The following is a 17,926-nucleotide window of genomic DNA, read 5'->3' on the forward strand; positions in this document are numbered from 1 at the left end:
TGTGTTCATACTTATATATATTAAACTCATTTTATTGTCATATTTATATAAAGTATTTTCTGACACTTGCAAAATTTTTCAAAAAAATATGTTATTAGGAGAACAGACGCTCATATTCATATTAATTTCTTTATCGATAGATGTGTGTTCATACTTATATATATTAAACTCATTTTATCGTCATATTTATATAAAGTATTTTCTGACACTTGCAAATTTTTCAAAAAAATATGTTATTAGGAGAACAGACGCTCATATTCATATTAATTTCTTTATCGATAGATGTGTGTTCATACTTATATATATTAAACTCATTTTATCGTCATATTTATATAAAGTATTTTCTGACACTTGCAAAATTTTTCAAAAAAATATGTTATTAGGAGAACAGACGCTCATATTCATATTAATTTCTTTATCGATAGATGTGTGTTCATACTTATATATATTAAACTCATTTTATCGTCATATTTATATAAAGTATTTTCTGACACTTGCAAAATTTTTCAAAAAAATATGTTATTAGGAGAACAGACGCTCATATTCATATTAATTTCTTTATCGATAGATGTGTGTTCATACTTATATATATTAAACTCATTTTTGTCATATTTATATGAAGTATTTTCTGACACTTGCAAATTTTTCAAAAAATATGTTATTAGGAGAACAGACGCTCATATTCATATTAATTTCTTTATCGATAGATGTGTGTTCATACTTATATATATTAAACTCATTTTATCGTCATATTTATATAAAGTATTTTCTGACACTTGCAAAATTTTTCAAAAAAATATGTTATTAGGAGAACAGACGCTCATATTCATATTAATTTCTTTATCGATAGATGTGTGTTCATACTTATATATATTAAACTCATTTTTTGTCATATTTATATGAAGTATTTTCTGACACTTGCAAAATTTTTCAAAAAAATATGTTATTAGGAGAACAGACGCTCATATTCATATTAATTTCTTTATCGATAGATGTGTGTTCATACTTATATATATTAAACTCATTTTTGTCATATTTATATGAAGTATTTTCTGACACTTGCAAAATTTTTCAAAAAAATGTTATTAGGAGAACAGACGCTCATATTCATATTAATTTCTTTATCGATAGATGTGTGTTCATACTTATATATATTAAACTCATTTTATCGTCATATTTATATAAAGTATTTTCTGACACTTGCAAAATTTTTCAAAAAAATATGTTATTAGGAGAACAGACGCTCATATTCATATTAATTTCTTTATCGATAGATGTGTGTTCATACTTATATATATTAAACTCATTTTTTGTCATATTTATATGAAGTATTTTCTGACACTTGCAAAATTTTTCAAAAAAATATGTTATTAGGAGAACAGACGCTCATATTCATATTAATTTCTTTATCGATAGATGTGTGTTCATACTTATATATATTAAACTCATTTTATCGTCATATTTATATAAAGTATTTTCTGACACTTGCAAAATTTTTCAAAAAAATATGTTATTAGGAGAACAGACGCTCATATTCATATTAATTTCTTTATCGATAGATGTGTGTTCATACTTATATATATTAAACTCATTTTTTGTCATATTTATATGAAGTATTTTCTGACACTTGCAAAATTTTTCAAAAAAATATGTTATTGGGAGAACAGACGCTCATATTCATATTAATTTCTTTATCGATAGATGTGTGTTCATACTTATATATATTAAACTCATTTTTTGTCATATTTATATGAAGTATTTTCTGACACTTGCAAAATTTTTCAATCCTATTATCGTTATATATAATCTTTTGTTAGATTTGTATAGCTTTATATATTTTTTTATTTTATTATTAATTCTATAGTTTTTATATAATTAATTTATATAGTTAATTTGAAATCAATTATCGATATTACATATCATAATAATAATAATAACTAAATATATTTCATTGAATATATATGTGTACATAATATTTCTCATTTCGGATTTTTACCCGTAGGTATATCATCCTTCATATTTGTTCTATCAATACAATAATAAGTATTTCAGATATACAAGTTGTGACATAATTCTGTGACAAAAAAGAGGAAAGAAAAATTATTCCCCAAAAAAAAATCACTCAGCACTATTTATAATAACAAATAATAACTCAAAATGGAGAAAAACAAAATAAAAGATTTATTCACTTTATGGGAGAATATTTGCGTCGAGCCAAGTTTCATTTACCGCTATGGGTCAATCAGTATATATTTTGGCATGGCGTGATTGCCATACCAAATATCGTCTCTTGTGTATTGGCCGAGGCCCGCGATGTTAACATTAGGATGATCCCCACATTTTAGATAAAAATTCTCAGTGAGCTTTTTTATAAAGTCTATTATGGTCGGTAAGTCAGTCTGTTTGTGTATGTATTTTGAAGAGTAGTAATGTCTAGTCAGTGGGTTCCTTATTTTGTTGAGTACGAGTCGTAGTGTCTTATTTTGTAATGTCTGTAGTTTTCGTAAGTTAGTCTTAGTCGTCGCGTTCCATGCCGGAGCGGCGTATGTCAGTATCGGTCTTATTAGTGTCAAGTAAAGTGTTCGCTTGTTCTTCACGCTTAGCGGGCTGTTCTGGTTCAAGAGAGGTCTCAGTAGATTCAACATCCCGTAAGCCTGTCCAATTTTTGTATTAATATGTTTTGTGAAGCTGAGTCTATGGTCCAGGGTCACACCAAGGTATTTGACATCCTTCGACCACTCAACTTCACAGTCCAATACTTTAATTTTGTCCAAGTCAGTCAGTCTAGTCATGGCATTTTGGCTCTTTGTAAATAAAATTGCCTCCGTCTTTTGCGGATTGATTTTAATCTGCCATTTGTCAGTATATTTCATCAGCTTGTCTATGTGTGTCTGTATCTTTGTAGTCAGTAGCGTCGGTGATCGTGATGATTTGTATATGGCAGTGTCGTCAGCAAACGTCAGTAACGTTGTGTCGGCGTCAGTGGGTATGTCGTGAATGTAGACGTTAAACAAGGATGGTCCCAGGATCGAGCCCTGCGGTACTCCCGCCGTCACTTGTTTAACCGTCGAAAGTCCGTTGTCTACTTGTACAGTGAAGTTACGGTCTGAAAGGTATGAGTGTAAAGTTCTCGTTATGTACGGTGGAAAGTTGAGTTGGATAAGTTTATGTACAAGTCCGTCCATCCAGATGGTGTCAAATGCCTTCTCAAAGTCGAGTAACACCAATCCGGTATGGTTTCGTCTGTTGAAGTTGAGTACTGTATTTTCTATGAGTTTTGTCAGTGGGTGTAGTGTAGAGTGTCGTTCTTTGAATCCGTATTGTGTGTCAGGTATAATTTTGTTGTGTCTTATGTGTTTGTTAAGTCTTTTGAGTAGTACCTTTTCGGCTACCTTACTCATTGTGTTGAGGAGGCTGATCGGTCTGTAGTTCTGTGGCATGTCTGGCTGTTTCCTTGGCTTCACTATTGGAAATATGATGGAGGTTTTCCAAGAAGCAGGAAAGCAGCCTTTTGTCATTAGTCTATTTATTATGCGCGTAAGTAAAATGTAGGCGTTCGTCGGCAGTTGTTTAAGTATTATGTTTTGTAGTCCGTCCGGTCCTGGTGCTTTTCTGTTCGGTAATTTTTTAACTATTGTCTTTATTTCGGAAACTGTGGCAGGGTCTATTCGTAAGTCTTTGTCTCTGTGGAGGTCAGTGAAGTCTTGAATTGTCTCGTGTACGTCTTGTTTCAGGTCTGCGTTTGACATATTGGCATTTTGTTTATGTATGTTTTCAAAGTTTTTTGCCAATATTTCCGCCTTGTCTGCTGGTGTCGTTGCGTAATTATTGTCAGTTAATTTGAGTGGAGGTATGGATGTTGGTTTTTGCGTCAGTCTTTTTGCTGTCTGCCAAATTTTGTGTGGGTCAGTATTTATGTTCTCGAGTCTTTTGGTCCAAGTGCTGTTTCGGTGGTCACGTATTTCGTTGGAAATAATTTTTGTCAGTCTGTTAACATGTTCCTTGAGTAGTCTGTCACCGGTACGTTGCCACAGTTTCTTTGTATGATTTTTAAGTTGTATTTTCAATAAAATGTGTTCTGGCAAGTCGTTGGCTGGTGTTGTTCTTGAGTCTAGTGTCGGTATAGTCTGTTGTACGGCGTCTGTGATTGTCAGTGTAAGGTGTGTTACAGCCTCCTCAATGTCAGTGTTGGTATCGATTGGCATAGTGTGTCGTGTGTTGTCTGTGATGATGTCTCTGAAAATTGGCCAGTTGGCTCTGGTGTAATCTAAAAATTTGCGTTTGGGAGTCTGGTCGACGTCTAGTCTGTCTGAAATGGTCATGAAAACTGGATTATGGTCGGAGTTGAAAAGTGTTCTTGTTATGGGTTCGGATGTTACGTGTAGATTTTTTGTCAATGCCAAATCGATCGTACTGTGGTGGTGCGTCTGTACGGTGGCGTATCTGGTCGGCGTGTCAGGATAATGTAGTTGTGCGTCTGTGGTGTTGTGTTCGGTCAGGTATTCGTAAAGTCTGTTTCCGTTCGCGTTGTTGAAGTTACAGTTCCAAGATGTGTGTTGTGCGTTAAAGTCTCCTGCCATAAGTACAAATCTGTTCGAGTCCAGTAGTCTTTGTAAGTCCGTATGTTCTAGTCTGCTTGCCGGGATGTAAATCGATATTATGGTTACTTTTTGACCTCTCTTGTATACATTAATAGCTGTTATTTCAGAACTGCCCGCTGTCAGGTTTGGCACTTGCTCGTGTCTGATGTTAGACTTAATCAAAATCGCAGTGCCGCCCCATCCGCGTGCGTCCGTCTGTCTGTCGTTTCTGTAAACTTTGTAATTGTTTATATAGAGTCTGTCCGTAGGTTTGAAGTGTGTCTCGTTAATCAGTACTATGTCCAGATCGTATTTTGTTATCGTCTGTCTCAGTTCGTCAATGTTGTTTTTAAGTCCATTAGAATTGAAATGCATTATTTGTAAGTCTTGCGATTGGTTTATGGTGATGATGTAAGAAAGTTCAAAATTGTTGTGTATTTGTCGTTATAAGTCATGTTTGTGTTTAGTGTTTTTGTCAGTTTGTATAGCTCACTGAAAATTTGCTTTACCTGGGGATCCGCAAATAGCTTCCTGATCTCGCCCATAGCAGTAAAGAGTCCTTCCGGAGTGTTGAGATCTGGATCTGGCTGGTTGGTTGTAAACTCGACCGTTGATGGTGTTGGCCGGATCGGTGCTGGTCTTGGTGATGGTGAAGGCCAGGCCGGTGATAGTGTGGACTGGAGCGGAGGTCGGTATGATGTCCGTGGGACAGGGAGTTGAGGATAATCAGGTTTGAAGTTAGGGCCGGTGTTTGTCGGATTTAGAGCTGACGAGAAACTTCTTGTCAGTGGCATTGGTGTTGGAGCTGGCGCATATACTTTTCTTCTCTTGAGAGTATCGTTTTCCTTCTTCTCAATGAAATTAAGGAGTGCGGAGCACTGAGAATAGTTCGCCGGGTGTTCTTTCTTACAATTGACACACATCGGTGCCTCGGTTAGTAGTTTCTTGCACGCACCTGGCGCGTGCATCTCGAGGCACTTTATACACCTGTACTTCATATCGCAGGTGTACGATGTGTGTCCAAAATTCAAACAGTTGTGACACTGTAGAGCCCTATTTTGTGACCTGTATGTCTCCCAAGAGAAGATGTGCCCTCCAATGTTACTAATTTGCTTCAGCTCCGACATGTCTTGATCTTTCTCCAGAGAGACAATGTATATGGGCAGCTTATGTTGGCTGCCATCCGATAACTTTCGTTTGATCTGTATCACTTGTCTGACTTTAATTCCTTTCAATAAGAGGTCTTTGCAAACTTCAGCTTCGGGTATCGAAGGATGAAGTCCAGTCATTGTAATTTTCTTCGGCAAATCTTTTCTCATCGAGTATGTGTAGAATTGGTAATGGCATTCTCTCAATACCTTTTTAACTTGCTCGTGTTCCTGGATTGTATCTGTAAAAATTTTGTGTAATTGCGTGTTGAAAAACTGATATCTAAATTGGATCTTAGTTGTGTCTCTGATGTACTTTATTGTTTTCAATTCTAAGTTTGCCTTGATGATGATGGGTGGTATTTTCTCAGGTGTTTTGCTTAACTTGTTCGGTGATTCTCGATTGCCAGACTCGGATGGCTGCTGTCCAACATTTCCCTCTGGTTCCTTCTTCTTAGCTCTCTTTCTCCGTGACACTTTTCTATATTCGTTCAACTCCCTGTCTGTATCCATGTCCGATCGGTCCGATAGTGCATTGAATTTGTTTTTGAGGGCACCGCTGGTCTGCACCTCCATGCTCATTTTGATCTTCTTCCCAGGCTTCTGCCTGGGAATATCCTTGGGCTCTTCAATATACTCGGCACTGATTTTAAGAAAATAAATCAAAAGTACTTAAAACAAATAAATTTAGAAAAATCACTTTCTAAAATGCGCTTATCCTCTAACCATTACCAACACCGACCCAGTGTTTGGAAAGAGGAGTCAGCAAAGGCACGTTCACCTTTAAAATTTAGAACACTGAACAAGGTGTATATTACCTTGTAAGTATTAAGCCCGGTGCCTTTAAAAAGGCAAGATTTAGAATCAATTCCGGACTTATTACTTATTTCACAAAATCTATTGACACTTCACTGAAAAACAAATGACAAATAAAACAATTGCATATTACATATCAATATATTTATATATATTTATATATATATATATATATATATTTAACATGCAATATATGCACATTTTTAAATTTATTATTATATGATGGTTTTTTATGGGGCCGATCCCGGCGGTACTGCAATACCGGGCCAACCCGCGGCGGAAGCGGAGCAAGCCCCTGACATTCCGCCAATTTCCAAAAATCAGTTTAATATACTGGATCTGCTATGCAGATACTATCAGATATTAAGCTGATAAGAACAGATGTTTCTTTTTAGATAATGCTGATGATATAGTGTAGGCCATTTGCAAATCTTAAAGAATTTTGATGTATCGCTGTGTATGTCAGACCAAGTATATAACTAGTACAATACGCGGACTGACATATAGCGAGCATATATCTGGAAGAGGAAATTACAATTTTATTGATATATAATAAAACACTACGGGCCAGCTATTAGCTGGTAGTGTGTATACATTTATTCAGCATTTTTAAATCATAGAAAATTATGCCGTTAACATGTTAACGGCATGTAACATATAGTATTCATAACATCAAAAAGTATATAAATTATTTGAGCAATAGCTTAGATATTCTTCAGTCTTGGTCCTTATTCAGCCATGGTGCTGGGTAGAATGTTTCGCTGAGGTTATAATATTGTCATTCAACAGTTTTCTCGTCCCTCCTCAGCCGTGGTATTGTCTGCTTCCTGTGATGTGTTCGACATACATGTCACGGGACCATTTGATAGTGTCGGACACCATCAGGCGCTTCATTAGCACAGAGTAGCGGCGGCCTATTCCTAAGGCTATTAGGGTTTCGACGTTACTTTTGTCGTATCCCCCGAGTGATCCCATGACGAATACCAGGATTTTGGTGGTTAGGCCTTGAGTATGTAAATGATTGGACAGGGCACTATATTTCTTGATTTTTTCAGCTCTTGCAGTAACGAATGCTTGAGGCCGGTTCTCGAACGCCACCGTCACATCCATAATTAAGGCGATTTTCTGCGTTTCGTCTATAATGACTACGTCGGGTCTCTCTGCTCCAGAATATCCCGGGATCTGCTGATTGATAAATGTTCTGGATCCGGTGGCACCTTCATTGCTTTTGTCAGTCGGTTTAGAATCGCGTTATGTCTTTTCGTCATGGTGACAAACTGTGGACGACAGTGGTTCAGCACGTGCGGCAGCGTCTCGTTCTGGTGGCCGCATCGTCTGCACCGTTTGTCGTTCTGACCGAATCTTCGGCACCCGTCAACGGCAGTACGTTCAGACGGGTCTATGTATGAAACGCCAGTCGGCGAATCTTGTAAAACTGCCATCTCTAATAAGTGGTTGGAGACAGAATTGGCCGATGTCACTTCCATTGCCTTTCCCTGGTCGGTTTAAGTATAAGTTGTTGTTGCGGAAGTGATTCCGCGCCGCCGTTCTTAGTGCGCTTTCTGAATTCTTGTCTCTCAACGCGCTTGTTGTGCCACTTGCAGTGAGTCCATTCGAGAGAGGAAGTTGATTTTGCCCTTTAGGCGTCTGGCGGCTGCTCTGAGTCTCGTCCATGTTGAACTAATGTCGTTGCTCGGTTTTTGCCACCAATCCTTCGTCAGATCCGTTGATGTAGTCAACGAGTTCATTCGGCGTGGCCTCTCTGATCGTTTTCTTCCGAAAAACCTCCTTCAGCGCTGCCCAGACTTGCTTCTGCGACGCTGTCATCGTTGGACGTGAGCAGTCTGTGCGCATGGACGACCTGTCCGATGTCTGCCAAGAAAGAGGTTGGTAGCAGGTTGAAGCCTCCCTCTTTGTAGGCGAGAGATAGGATCTCAGCGCTGGCTCGCTTGGCAGATTGGCCCACTTCTTGGCGTAAGTCTTCACCTCCCGGTCGTATATCCATAGTAGTTTTTTTTCGTGGTTTTACCGTCCGGAGGTGAAATTGTAATTGCGGCATGATGAACGTGTTTAAGGCGTCCACCTTTTCCAGGGGGCTAGTAACGAATTGTTCAGTTGCTCCGCATGCCTCCTCATCGCCTGATGACTTCGTCGGCCGAACTGAAACTCTGAAAAACCCGTTGGATGCCTAGATATTCATAAGATTGGTCCATGTCCAAGGTTTTTCATAGTTTCTCCATTCAGGCTGAAGGTTGTAGTAATAGCTCGGTGTTGTTTGCCGTCCACATGCAACGTGGCGCATTTTCTGGTGTTGAACTGCAGTCCGCTTTTTGAAACCGTAGCTGTAGTGTCCATAAGTTTCTGCAGTCCTTCTGCGCTATCAGCCATCAGCATAAGATCATCGGCATACGCCAGCACGTTATTGATGGTGCCGTTTGCATATAGTTTTCTGGCGTGTTTCGGATGGCTCGTAGCAGCGGTTCAATGGCCATGTTGAATGTTATAGGAGACAGCGGAAATCCCTGTTTCACTCCCGCTTCTACTGGAACGTCCTCCGTTGATCCCTGGACGCTTCTGATTCTTCGTCGTGCATCCGCTATAAAATCTTTCTATCAGGGAAATGCTCTCGCTGCCCCAGTCCCGCCCAGCGCATTGCGTTAAAGATTGTTTTTATGTGGGATCGAACCGAAAGCATTTTTTAGGTCCAGCCATGCGACCGCGATTTCTTTTCGTCTTCTTCTGGCATCCTGAATTGAAGATTGCAGCGTGTAGTTATGTTCGCTGCAACCTTCAAATGGCATGAAACCTTTTTGTGCGTTTGAGATGCGGATTTTCTTTGCACCATTTGCCCAGGCGATCTGCCAGAACCGAGGCGTATAGCTTTCCAATTGTATTCGACAGGGCGATAGGCCTCCAGCTCGTGACCTCATCCAAGTCGCCTTTCTTCGGAATTAAGATGGTCTCCGACACTTGCCACGAGCGTGGTACATACTTCAGTTTGTGTGTTTGGTTAAATATTGCCGCTAATATATGCGAGCCAGGGTCGCATTTTTTCCATAGCCAGTATCTGATGCCATCGGGACCCGGTGCCGTATTTTTGCATTTAAGCGCACGGGCCCAGATCTCTTCTGCTGTGAAATCTTTAGTAAGAGGATTATTGTTCCCATCTCCTACCGGTGTTATTGGAGGTATAATTTCTGGCATGGCTTCTGATGGTTCCGGATCTGGTTGTCTTCGGTAGACGGCCTTGAAGTATGCGTGGAGAAATTCGGGTTCAAAGTGACAATAAGCTCTTTCGTTATTTCCCGTTATTTCCCTAAACGCCCTTTTTCTATCTCGTCTGTATAGTTTTTGTATGCGGGCAGCAGCGGCGGGGTCGAAGGTCATATCCGTATTCCTCTACGACGTCGTCTTTGGTCGGTATTGGGTCGGTATCTGCGACCAGACTCGTTTCGGGGTTCAGCGCTTTCATTCGGCTTGATTGAATTCGATATGTCTTCGATTCTTTATCCAGGTCGGCCGGTGTTGCAGTAGCCTGAATCCTCCGGCAGGCCTCGACTTGGAATTCCGTCATTTTTGGAGTGACCAGTGTGGGCGTCGGGATGGTTCCTTCGTTTCTTGTTTGTTGGCGGACGCCCTCTTCTCGCGATGGAGTCTCGCTTGGCCGAGTGTTGATTTCTTCTACTATTGCTCTTATATCACGCAGGCGTTCCGCAATTTCCCTCTCCATTTCGTTTGCTGTTACCGTTTCATTCTCGTTGGAAATCACCTCAATCGGGGGTGCTGTCTCGTCATTTGTTTCGGATGTATTTCTCAGTTGCTACTCTTCTCGCTATTAAGCTAGGCCACATTGGAATTTCATCGTCTACTATTCCGGGTAGTAATGCTGGCGGTTCCAGCTCCGGTGGCATCTCTGCTGTGGTAGGCAATTGGCTTCCGCTTGTCCTAGTTGTGGTGACTTCTATTGGGCTGGGCCACAGCGGAATATTTTTGCCGGTTTCCTCGTGCAGTTGTCCTGGTGGATTGAGTTCTGATGAAATCTCAACCGTGGTGGATTCTCGTCCTCCGCTTGATTTGCCTCTTCTCGCTGTTAAATTAGGCCGCGTCGGGATTTCATTGTTTAATGTTCCGGGTAGCAAAACTGGTGTTTTCGGCTCCGGTGGCGTCTCTGAAATGGTGGGCAGCTTTTTCCCGCTCGTTCTATTTGTGATTATTTCCATTGGACTGGGCCACAGCGTAATATTGTCGCCCGTTTCTTCGCGTAATAGTCCTGGCGGATTAGGTTTTGGTGATGATATTTCAGCTGCGGTGAATTCCGGGCTTCCGCCTGTTGTGTCTAAAGTCGCGCTTTTCGTTCTCCAAATAACCCTACCACCCTTCTGACTTTGGTCTGATGGAGGCACACTCGCGGCTCTAGTTCTTGATCTTGTCATAATTTGAGAGCTAGAGGCTGGAGGGGGGGTTATATTCCTGGTCGTTAATGTGGTTACTGCAGTTTTAGGTCTCGTTTTGGTGATCGAAGCAGGTCTGCTGGTCCCAGCCTGAATATTTGGGTCAACTGCAGAAACGGACTTTGGTGGAGTGCTGGGTGTTGGCTTGGTTGGTTTATTATGTTTTGTCATATTGGCCTTTTTCCCGCGGCCTTCACATTCATGAGGTGGCCCCTAAATGCGTTTAACGATGTTGGTAAGTTGCATAGCGAGCATTTGTATTTGAGCACAGCATGGTGCTCTATCCTCAAATGCATCATAAGTTTACTCTTCTGGGTGTATGCTTTCCTGCATTTTGGGCAATGTGCTTTGTCATCTTTCAATGGTAGGTCCAGGTAGACGACCTCAGACTCTGCAAAAGTATTATTTTCTGTGCTGAGCGAAAGTCTGAGGTCGTAGTCCCAAGGCTTTGCAGGCCTGCGTCCGGGTAAGCTTCTTTGGGAGCTCATGTAGTATCTGCTTTCTTATTTGGGGCAAGTTTTCTCATGACATTTCATGCATATCACCATTTATTCATTTGTTCATTCATATTGGTTTATATTGGTTTTGGGCAAAAAGGAAAGAGAAAAAAAAAAAAAAAAAAAAAAAAAAAAAAAAAAAAAAAAAAAAAATAAAAAGAAGATAAAGAATAAAGTAATAAGATAATAATAAGAATAATATATATAATAATAAGATAATAATATAATAATAATAATAAAAATAATAATAATAATAATAATGATAATAATATAATAATAATAATAATAATAATAGTAAAATAATAATATAATAAAAAATCAATAAAATAATAAATTAAAAAGTAAAATGGGCCAAAATAATTTATATATAGGACATAAATATAAGTATAAAAAGCAAAAATAGATATAAAAAAAAAATGCGAAAAGTAAATCAATAATTATAAGAGAGGAAAAAAAATGCAATAACGTATAACATAGTAATAATATAAAACATGTCATGTATTTATTGTAGACAGCGAACGCGTATGTCGCTGTGTCGACAGCGTGCCTCGCCTGTTGATACACACGCCCAGTGGAGCGCATGTCAAAGTGTGAGAATCAATTTATGGCAATTGTGAAAAGTTGTGTAACGCGAAATAAAGTTTAGGGTTAATGATGATGTAATTAAAGGTTGGAATCATAATTATAACTGTGATATATTACGTTTGAATTTAGTTGGGCGACAAATTTAGATAGATGTATATATATCTATGAAACAATAATCGATTTGGGTTCGTGTCTCACCGTTTAATGTTCCGCGGAGACGGGCTTCAGCTAAGGCGCGTCAGTCGCGTGATCGGTACACTCCGCGACAGAATGTATCGAAAATTTTGAACGATTGATATAATAGTATACGAAAATATAACTGAATTGCGAATGGATTTTGGTAGAAATATATTATAATTTGATATGATGGAGTAGTTGGTGGTAATGGCAAACTTTGTGTAATGCAGCTATATGTAGGTATATTATTTATGTCTACAAGTATGCATTCACCGATCGGCAGAAAAGTAATTTAATAATATAAATGTAGGCTTAATATTATTATTTTAAGCGTTTATATTAAGGTAAACAGAGAAAGTGTATGGCAAAAGTAAAAAACACGACTATAAGTATAATTATAATTCTGGATATAATGCGAGTAAGAATAGTTAGTTAGTTTTTAGTTTCAAATTTAAATAAAGAAAAATGTATTGAATTTACAGTAACAATATAATTGCATTTACAACGATATGGTTGTCAATGCAAAATGTATATCGTAATAGTAATTTGAGTATGTAATGAATATTTATTGTTTTATATATAGCGCGAAATTATAATTATAGTCGCGCGACTAAATACACATAATTATAATAAGAGAAGAATAAAGGTTTGAGAATTCTCGAACAGTAATTATGCGCGAGACGCGCAACGTTGTTAATTTTTGTATCGCGTATTTTACCGATCAGCGAAACGCATCTATGCATCCACCGTTATACGTATATGCGACGCGCGAGCTGCAATCACACATACAATCAAACCGTCAGCACACACGTCCACCCGCATACACGCGCGATCTACAAACCAACATACGTGCGTACACACACACAAACACACATGCACACACACACATATTACGTACTTATACTATGTCATAATGAGAAAACTTACCCGTATGATTTACTCGCGAATGGAACACATCACAGTTTTAGAATAAGTCAAATATTTATTTTAAGTTAGCGAAAGCCTTTTGGAAGCGCTGGCAAATCGTCGGAAGCGGAGCAGGCCCCTGACAAATAAAATTTATCCAAAAATCACTTAAAACACTTTATATCGCGAAATTTATTAAGCAGATAAGAACAGATACTACACTTTGATCTTAGCCATTCGGCCGAGAAGCGATAAATTTGCGGACAAATACTATTTTTAAATTCTACAATATAAACAAAATATTCCCAACTATTTCAACGATTCATTTTTCATCTATTTTATCAACTCTCGCGTCCATTCCCTAACTATTCTTCACCCCCCAAAGTTCTATGAGCGAATGTTCTAATATGGCTGTTAACTCTACTGTCGTTATAAGCCTTTTCTCACATTTGTAAAATTTTACAAAATAATTTATATAAAGTATTTTCTGACACTTGCAAAATTTTTCAAAAAATATGTTATTAGGAGAACAGACGGTCATATTCATATTAATTTCTTTATCGATAGATGTGTGTTCATACTTATATATATTAAACTCATTTTTTGTCATATTTATATGAAGTATTTTCTGACACTTGCAAAATTTTTCAAAAAAATATGTTATTAGGAGAACAGACGCTCATATTCATATTAATTTCTTTATCGATAGATGTGTGTTCATACTTATATATATTAAACTCATTTTATTGTCATATTTATATAAAGTATTTTCTGACACTTGCAAAATTTTTCAAAAAAATATGTTATTAGGAGAACAGACGCTCATATTCATATCAATTTCTTTATCGATAGATGTGTGTTCATACTTATATATATTAAACTCATTTTATCGTCATATTTATATGAAGTATTTTCTGACACTTGCAAAATTTTTCAAAAAAATATGTTATTAGGAGAACAGACGCTCATATTCATATTAATTTCTTTATCGATAGATGTGTGTTCATACTTATATATATTAAACTCATTTTTTGTCATATTTATATGAAGTATTTTCTGACACTTGCAAAATTTTTCAAAAAAATATGTTATTAGGAGAACAGACGCTCATATTCATATTAATTTCTTTATCGATAGATGTGTGTTCATACTTATATATATTAAACTCATTTTATCGTCATATTTATATAAAGTATTTTCTGACACTTGCAAAATTTTTCAAAAAAATATGTTATTGGGAGAACAGACGCTCATATTCATATTAATTTCTTTATCGATAGATGTGTGTTCATACTTATATATATAACTCATTTTTTGTCATATTTATATGAAGTATTTCCTGACACTTGCAAAATTTTTCAATCCTATTATCGTTATATATAATCTTTTGTTAGATTTGTATAGCTTTATATATTTTTTTATTTTATTATTAATTCTATAGTTTTTATATAATTAATTTATATAGTTAATTGAAATCAATTATCGATATTACATATCAATATATTTATATATATTTATATATATATATATTTAATATGCAATATATGCACATTTTTAAATTATTATTATATGATGGTTTTTTATGGGCCGATCCCGGCGGTACTGCAATACCGGGCCAACCCGCGGCGGAAGCGGAGCAAGCCCCTGACATTCCGCCAATTTCCAAAAATCAGTTTAATATACTGGATCTGCTATGCAGATACTATCAGATATTAAGCTGATAAGAACAGATAATACATGTATTTAGTAAATAATATTTACAGTGATTCCTAAAGCTATTTTACAAAGAGTATATATGGAAAGTATATCACATTTAAACTAATGATCTTATCTAACGATGTTCTTGAATTGAGAAAATATGTTATTATTATTTATATAGTGATAGCTTAAGATATTTCATGACTTAAGATATTTCATTTATCATAATAGTTGAGTCCAGGTTGGTCCTGTTCCTCATTCCAGTGGTCCTCATTCCAGTGCTGTAGCTGCTGGTGCGGGTCCTGCGTCCTGGTACTGCCTGTGTCCGGTGATGTGTTCCACGTAGATATCTCGGGACCAGCGGATCGTGTCGGAGACCATCAGCCGCTTCATCAGCACTGCATACTTTTTATTGACCTTGAGTGCTGCTAACGCGGTCCAATTGCGGCTGCAATATCCGCCGAGAGATCCGACAATGAAGGCGTCTACTGTAGTCCTAAATCCCTTGGCTCGAAAGTGCTCAGCAAGTGCGGCGTACTTGTCCTTCTTCAGCTGTCTAGTTGTCTGGAAGGCCTCGGTCCGGTTCTCGAAGGGCACCGCTATATCGATTATCGCAGCTGTTTTCTCTCTGTTGTCTATGATAACGATGTCCGGTCTCTCTTGACCGTCGTATTCTGGTATCGGCTGGTTGGCGTATAGGGCTCCGTCCGCTGGTTTCTTTGCCGCCGTAATCAGTCTCTGCACGATGCTGTCGTGTCTCTTTGTAATGGCGTTCAAGTGCGGCTTGCAGTGATTGATGACGTGAGGCAGGGTCTCATCGTGCTGTCCACATCTTCTGCATCGTTTGTCGCCGCTGCCAAATGGACGACTCCCGTTCAGTGGTAAAACGTTGAGCCGCGCTCGATGAATAAATTTCCACTCTGCAAATCTGGTGAAGCCGCCTTGCCTAAGGAAGTGGTTCGATGCAGAGTTTTGTGTCGTTACCCCGAACACTTTTCTTGGTCCGGTTTCCTGAGTAATCTTTCCTTGTAGAACCGTCGTGCAGCTGCTCGTAGGCTCGATTCTGCGTTCTCCCTGCTCACTGGCGCGTTGTCGACGGTTAGCTCGTCCAATCCCAGCTGCAGGTTAATCTTCGGTTTCAGCCTTCGCACTGCCGTCCTGAGCCTCGACCACGTCGTCGTAATGTCATTCGCTGGTTTTCCGAGATCGCCACTTGTTCCGAATTTTATGAATCCGACGATCTCCTCCGTGTTGGGTTCGTGTCCCACACGTTTCCTGACGACGTCTGCTAGCGTGGCTCTGCTGAGTTCTGCCGTGGCCCTGTCCTTTGATGTCAGCAGTCGGTGGGCGTGTACAACCTGTCCTATATCTGCCAACACCGCTGCTGGTAGGATGTTGAATCCGCCTTCTTTGTAACTCAGATATAGGACCTCGGCGCTGGCTCTCTGCGGCAAGTGGGCCCATTTTTTGACGCTCCTCTTCACCTGTTTGTCGAATCTGTGCAGGATTTTCTTGGCCACGTTTCCATTCTTCAGATGAAATTCCACCTGCGGCACGATGAAGGTATTGACTGCGTCGATCTTCTGCCATGGCGCCAGCAGCGACTCGTCTACTCTGGATAGGTGCTGCTGCATCTGCTCTAGTACGTCTTCGCCTGACGAAAAGTAGAAAATCCCGTGGGAACGCCTAAGTGCTCGTACCACTCCTCCTGCGAAAGTGCTCTCAGGTTTTCTGCTCCCAGCTTGAAGGTCGTTCCGATTGCGCTGCGTCGTCGTCCGTCACGTGTAGGGTCGCGCACTTTCTGGCGTTGAATTGCAGCCCGGACCAGGCGGCTATTGTCTTCGTCGTGTTAGCAGTCGTTGAAGTGCCTCTCTGTCGGCTCCAATGATGGCCAGGTCGTCAGCATACGCCAGGACGTTGAACTTCTGGCCCTCCAGTTCGTAGTAGTTGGCCGTCCTGGCTAGCGCGTGCAGCAGTGGTTCCAGCGTGATGTTGAACACGATCGGAGAGAGAGGGCACCCCTGTTTTACACCAGCTCGAACGGGGATCTCGTTGGTTGCTCCGTGCTCGCCGCGAACTCTAGTGTACGATCCCCTGTATAGTCTGCGGATTACGGCGATGGAGTCGGCGTGGAGACCTGTCCATTCCAGGGCGTTAAATATCGCTGCATGCGGAACGGCGCCGAATGCATTCCTCAGATCTAACCATGCTATGGCGGCTTGTTTTTGCTTCCTCCTTGCGTCTTGGATGATTGACTGCAGCGTGAAGTTGTGCTCTGCGCAACCGTCATACTGCATAAAGCCTTTCTGCGACGGCGAGATGCGGTTGTTCTCTATGCACCATTTGGACAGTCTGCTCGCAATCACCGATGCGTAGAGTTCGCCAGTGTATTTGACAGCGCAATGGCCTCCAGTTGTTTATGTCCTTAGGTCTCCTTTTTTCGGAATGAGGATGGTGCTAGACTCGTTCCAGCTCCTCGGCACGTGCTGTAGCTTCCGGACTGCGTTGAAGACAGCAGCACAGATGTGGCCTCCCCGATCGTACGCTTCCATACGCTGTAACGAAGTCCGTCTGGTCCCGGTGCGCTGTTCTTGCTCCGCTGCAGCCGCTGCCATACTTCCTCCGGGGTGAACTCTGCGCTGAGGGGATCGTTCATGGCGACCGGCGCTGGTGTTGGTACCTCAGCTGGGCTTCCTGTGACAGCATGGTTTTTCTCCTTGTAGAGTTCTATGAAGTGGTCCTGTATAGTCTGAATTTGAATTCTGCAGCCTCTGCCTTCGTGTTCCTGTGATCTCTCTATATGCTCTCTTTTTGTCGCTCGGTACAGCTTCTGGATGCGTGTCGCCCTCGTGACGTCCTGCTCGGCATTCGTTGCTCTCGGCCTGCGGTTGAAGTTTATTCCTCTTCTCGGAGCCCGTTCCGGCGGTCTCCTGGTCTTCCGGTTGCAGCCTGCTTACGAGCGCCGATACCTCCCGCTCCAGATCCTCGCTGCAGGTGACCACTTGCAGCCTGAGAGACAAACTATTCTTCACCCCCCAAAGTTCTATGAGCGAATGTTCTAATATGGC

General features: G+C 39.9%; 2 protein-coding genes, 1 non-coding gene and 2 pseudogenes across 3 annotated transcripts; all 5 read right to left on the minus strand.

The window, feature by feature from the left end:
- Positions 1 to 6,772: 6,772 nt before the first annotated feature.
- On the minus strand, positions 6,773 to 6,955 carry LOC113369396 (annotated as a pseudogene).
- A 3,380-nt stretch (positions 6,956 to 10,335) lies between these two features.
- LOC113369393 (polycystic kidney disease protein 1-like 3) lies at positions 10,336 to 11,166 on the minus strand. Its single transcript, XM_026610152.1, has one exon. It carries the CDS (start codon positions 11,164 to 11,166, stop codon positions 10,336 to 10,338), a length of 831 nt encoding a protein of 276 aa, XP_026465937.1.
- Positions 11,167 to 13,240: 2,074 nt separating this feature from the next.
- LOC113369397 lies at positions 13,241 to 13,413 on the minus strand (annotated as a pseudogene).
- Positions 13,414 to 14,737: 1,324 nt separating this feature from the next.
- On the minus strand, positions 14,738 to 14,927 carry LOC113369395. The gene has a single exon (XR_003366477.1). It is a non-coding gene; the product is annotated as a U2 spliceosomal RNA (small nuclear RNA).
- A 201-nt stretch (positions 14,928 to 15,128) lies between these two features.
- Positions 15,129 to 16,492, minus strand: LOC113369394. Its single transcript, XM_026610153.1, has 2 exons — positions 15,852 to 16,492; positions 15,129 to 15,804 (listed from the first exon to the last, which is right to left on the minus strand). The coding sequence occupies exons 1-2, from the start codon at positions 16,490 to 16,492 to the stop codon at positions 15,129 to 15,131; spliced, it is 1,317 nt and encodes a 438-aa protein (XP_026465938.1).
- Between the last annotated feature and the right edge of the window lie 1,434 nt (positions 16,493 to 17,926).

This window comes from Ctenocephalides felis, unplaced genomic scaffold (assembly GCF_003426905.1).
Source record: "Ctenocephalides felis isolate EL2017-DRISC unplaced genomic scaffold, ASM342690v1 CF-g0.4_SCAFFOLD_01312, whole genome shotgun sequence".
Taxonomy (NCBI): Eukaryota; Metazoa; Arthropoda; class Insecta; order Siphonaptera; family Pulicidae; genus Ctenocephalides; species Ctenocephalides felis.